The sequence below is a fragment of the Trichoplusia ni genome (genome assembly GCF_003590095.1).
Source record: "Trichoplusia ni isolate ovarian cell line Hi5 chromosome 17 unlocalized genomic scaffold, tn1 tig00003877_group16, whole genome shotgun sequence".
Lineage (NCBI taxonomy): Eukaryota > Metazoa > Arthropoda > Insecta > Lepidoptera > Noctuidae > Trichoplusia > Trichoplusia ni.
The window spans coordinates 17,302-21,654 of NW_020799769.1; the positions used below are offsets into that span (position 1 = coordinate 17,302).

Below are 4,353 nucleotides of genomic sequence, written 5' to 3' on the forward strand. Positions count from 1 at the left end.
CTACAGGGTACGTGAAGCAGGACGCCGGTCCCGTTCCGGAGTAACCTGTCTGGGAAGTCTGGATGGATGCAAAACAGGGTAACAGGGTAACAAGGTGAAGGGTGTAGTAAAGCAATGAAACGTCGAGTAATCTTTACAATACGACCTATTTATTAGTATTTATATACAGTGCGCGGCCGGGGGTCGCGGGGCGGGCGCGGGGCGGGGGCCGCGGGGCGCCCGCCGCGCGGCGCGTCAGAGCGCGGAGAGCGCGCGCGGCGCGTGCACGGGCGCCAGCGGCGGCAGGTGCGGCGGCGGCTCGGGCTCGTCCAGGTCCAGCGCCGCGTCGATCATGGTGGTGTCGTGCAGCAGGCGCAGGCGCGACGCCGACAGCGCGGCGGGCGGCGGCGCGCGGCGCGGCGGCGGCGACGTGGCCAGCGGCACCGGGTCCAGGTCCAGCGAGCGGTTCATGTAGGCGTGGCGCGCGGGCGAGCCGCCCTCGAACAGGTTGCTGTAGCTGCCGGCGCCGGGCCAGGGCGCGGGCGCGGGCGCGGCCGCCGCGGGGGCCGGCGGCGCACTCAGCACGCGGACGAAGCTCGCCGGCAGCTCGTCCTTCACGTCGATCGTGAACACGCCGCGCCTGCAAACAACAGAAGAGTGTGAGAGAGCAGTCCGGAGCTCGCGTGTGGTCGCGCGGCGGACACGCACCGGTCGATGAGGCTGGGCGCCAGCGGGCCGCACAACACGTGCCAGCAGTTGGCGCACGCGTTCCCACGAGAGTAGGGATTCGGATTTGACACGCCACGACGCGTGGAAAATGACCCCTTTATCTGTAAAAAAATAAATTGCGCACTTAAATAGGTTATTAAAATTTACTCAAAAAATATTAAAATGAATTATGATAAAAATTATGCAATAGTATATTATGTAAAAATTCTTATTTGAATTATATTCCACTCTTCTCGTTCAACTGTCATCTCATATCTCTGATCTGCAAGATAAGAGCAAGAACAAAATAGCAAGGAAGTTTTACTTCTGTACTATTGTTTTGGATAAACTACGAAACTAGTAGGTGGTGAATTTATCAGGCTTGTAACAAATATAAAGAAGAGAATTCATTCATTCATTCATTTGTAAGGTTTGACTTATTGCTAAGTAGCGGGTCGTCGGTATTAAGGGAGGCAAAGGAACATTCATGAAAAAATAGTTAGACAAGGAAAAGCAAGAAATGTCTCACGTCCTCGTTGGTGGTCTGGTCGGTTGAGGCGAGGTAGGTGTGGAAGCCGGCCAGGCCCAGCACGGACCACACGGATAGGAAGCACACGGCCGCGGCCACGGCGGAGGCGGGCGTGGCTCGCAGCGCCGCCGCCAGACCCGCGCCGCGCGCCAGCAGCGCCAGGTGGGTCACGGCACACGCGAACACGAACACGGCTAGGAACGACAGCGACACCACGAACGTGTAGAAGTAGCGGTAGTTGCGCTTGCCCACGCAGTTGCCCACCCAGGGGCAGTGGTGGTCGAAGCGGTCGACGCAGTTGTCGCAGAGCGAGCAGTGCGAGGCCCGCGGCGGGCGGAACATCTTGCACGTGAAGCAGTACTTGAGCTTGACGGCGCGGCCGCGCACGAGCACCTCGCGCGCGCGCGGCGGCGGGCGGCCGCCGGGCGCCGCCTCGCCCGCCTCCAGCGCGGCGGCCTCGGCGGCGGCGGCGCGCGGGATGATGCCGGGGTCCGACAGCGCCGTGCGCAGCAGCGCCGACAGCGTGAGCGCGAACAGCGCCGCGCCCACGGCGGGCACGGCGGCCGACACGCGCGCCGCCAGGAACGGGCAGTCGAACGCGAAGTGCAGCGCGCACGTGCCGCAGATGAGCGCCAGCGTGAGCGCGAACACGCCGGGGTGCGGCGCCGTCATGAGCCGCCCGTCGCACCAGAAGCGGTTGCGGCCCGCGAACACCTCCCACTTGCGCGTCACGCGCCGCGAGGCCATGGCCGCATGCCCGGCCCTGCCCGGCGCCGCCCGACCCTGCGCCTCACACCGCACTCTTTGCCTACATTGTAAACCACTCAGTCTTTTAAATGATGCTTACTATTGCATACCCTGACCTCTAACGAATATTGCAAATGATGTTGGTAAGTAATCAAATTTAATATTATGATTATCTCAGTGGTTAATCAACCTTATAAGCTTCATAAGTAGCTGGGTATTTGACTATTATCAGTAATTATAGATAACAACAGAGCATTTATGCCAAAAATTAAAAAAAATGTCAAGGACACTCAATCAGTACCTAACTTTGATAAAATAATCTGGTTAATAATTTGTGCATTTATTTATTTTTAACCCCCAATGCAAGCAGAGATTTGTTATAAGTTTTACATTATTAGCATATGTCTTTTGAGTTTTGATTTGATTGAGGTATTTTAATCTTTGTGTCAATTGCTTAACCCAAACAGCTTGGCTTTGATGGATGACAAAATTGTGGTGGTAAAATGGGTTATAGAAATCTGAATGTCAAGTCACAGTCTTGGCAATTCAATTGTTGGGTTGGTTTGTTATTGTTTAATTTCATCTTGTAAATATCAGTAAATCATTTTTAATCAGTATTACATAATTAAACATATTTCCACAACCTAAAACCTGATTATACCATCGTTTTGTGTTTTTATAACACAAAACCTAAGAACAGTAACAAGACGGGGCACCTTACCGTGACTCCTTTTGCATTATATTCAAATATCAACATGAAAATGAGTTTTCAAATGTATGACAAAGCCACAAATAGTTATTGGTGAAATGAAAATGAAATGATTATGAATTACAAAAACAGATGTTACAGTACTTTGATACCCACTTACTACATTCACAATTGTCAAGTTTTGTTTGTTCTACAACTTCTTAATTTGCTTTATCAGTTAAAATAACTCCTGCAACATTATTATCATTTTCCAAATCTTACCAAACATAATATTCCAATCAAAATGAATTTTAAAATTATACCCATATTGTTAATGAAATAACTTAAAGATTTATTACCCATAACTAAACGAAGGAGCTTCAGTACTGTTAAGAATACATGTAAACACATCCTACGGATTTACTTACCTTAATTAAAGTTCCCAAAAAAATTAAGAAGATAAAAACTATCTTTGATATGGCCCATATAAAATGTAGATAAAGTTTGCAACTTGCTGTTAAACTGGTTAAATACGAACACAATTTTTTGCTGTCACGAATAACGCACTGTATCTTTAATTTATGTATTTATAGGCAGAAATAACAATATTGTTAACATTTAATCAGCTAAGTTCCATAAAACATTAATATTACAAGAAAATAAAACTTTCTTGTTTTCTACATGACAGTCGGAGTAGTCACAGACTATAGACAACAACACTACAACAGTCAGAGACTCCTTAAAGACTGGTATAGACTATAGAAAGAGCAACAGTTTGATCTCTAAAAAAAGTATTAACGTGCGCCCTCATGAAGTCGGTCGTCGCTCATTCCCAGAGACAAAGGTCACATTACCCCATTTCAAATTTCCTGCGATTTCAACAGTTGCTGCTTCATGCAGACAGTCTGGACAGGACACGACTTATAACCCGTAGCAGTGAAACAAATGAAAGAAACAGACCGTTTCCCAGCGACAAAGCTCAACATTTTGAGATTTATCGCTGCAAATGAGCGACCTGCAAAGGCTGTAACTCAGCAATTTCAGCTTTATCACTATATTTCAAATTGAAATAAATCTACTGAATACACCATTCACCGAGGAAGGTTTTAGGCTATATACCATCACGCTGCGACAAATAGGAGCGAAGATACCTTGGATTTTCCAAGGTATCGTGGCAAAAACGGGGAAAAATATTCATCTTCGAGGGCTTCCGTTCAAAAATTCCTTACTTATATCTTCTAACCACGCTGACGAAGTCGCGGGCAACAGCTAGTCTAAATATAAAACAGAAATCGATTCGACAAGTAACAAATAAAAATCCGTATTTGTTAAATTATTTTCCGTTATGATCATTTTTGTAGACTGATGATATTCTTGAGTATCATGACTTCTCTTTCGCACTTTGTGGGTTTTTAGCGTAGCGCAAATAAAGTAGGTTTGTAGCTTTAGCATTGTCATAATGTTAACTTACTTTTAAAACTTGTTCTATTAATTAATTCAATGTTATCATACAAGATAAGATTAGATTATCTTTTTTACAAGTCACTTCTTTGAGTCTGATCGAATCATGTCTGACGTATTCTAGAAGTCCAAAAACAATATTAGAACAGTGTAGAATAAAAAACAAATGTATATATTATAATCTTTATTGAAAGATGAACAGAAACATTTTACAAAACAAACTTTATACGCACAGTATTAA

The 4,353-nt window shown here is 46.5% G+C and overlaps 1 protein-coding gene across 2 annotated transcripts; it reads right to left on the minus strand.

Moving 5' to 3' along the window:
* Positions 1-219: 219 nt before the first annotated feature.
* On the minus strand, positions 220-3,422 carry LOC113506488 (palmitoyltransferase ZDHHC18-like). Of its 2 annotated transcripts, none has more exons than XM_026889326.1 (4): positions 3,080-3,422; positions 1,217-2,024; positions 688-809; positions 220-619 (listed from the first exon to the last, which is right to left on the minus strand). In XM_026889326.1, exons 2-4 carry the CDS (start codon positions 1,961-1,963, stop codon positions 235-237), a joined length of 1,254 nt encoding a protein of 417 aa, XP_026745127.1. In that variant the 5' UTR covers positions 1,964-2,024; positions 3,080-3,422; the 3' UTR covers positions 220-234. The 2 variants fall into 2 exon arrangements, with proteins under 2 accessions (XP_026745127.1, XP_026745128.1); XM_026889327.1 differs by lacking the exon at positions 3,080-3,422 and adding an exon at positions 3,011-3,063.
* Positions 3,423-4,353: the final 931 nt, after the last annotated feature.

Excerpts from the sequence above, each read along its gene's own strand:
- LOC113506488 (XM_026889326.1), bottom strand. The coding sequence starts at position 1,963 with ATGGCCTCGCGGCGCGTGACGCGCAAGTGGGAGGTGTTCGCGGGCCGC. Across the intron at positions 810-1,216 it reads ACCAGACCACCAACGAGGAC|ATAAAGGGGTCATTTTCCAC; the intron begins GTGAGACATTTC and ends ATTTTTTTACAG. Across the intron at positions 620-687 it reads GCGCCCAGCCTCATCGACCG|GCGCGGCGTGTTCACGATCG; the intron begins GTGCGTGTCCGC and ends TGTTGTTTGCAG.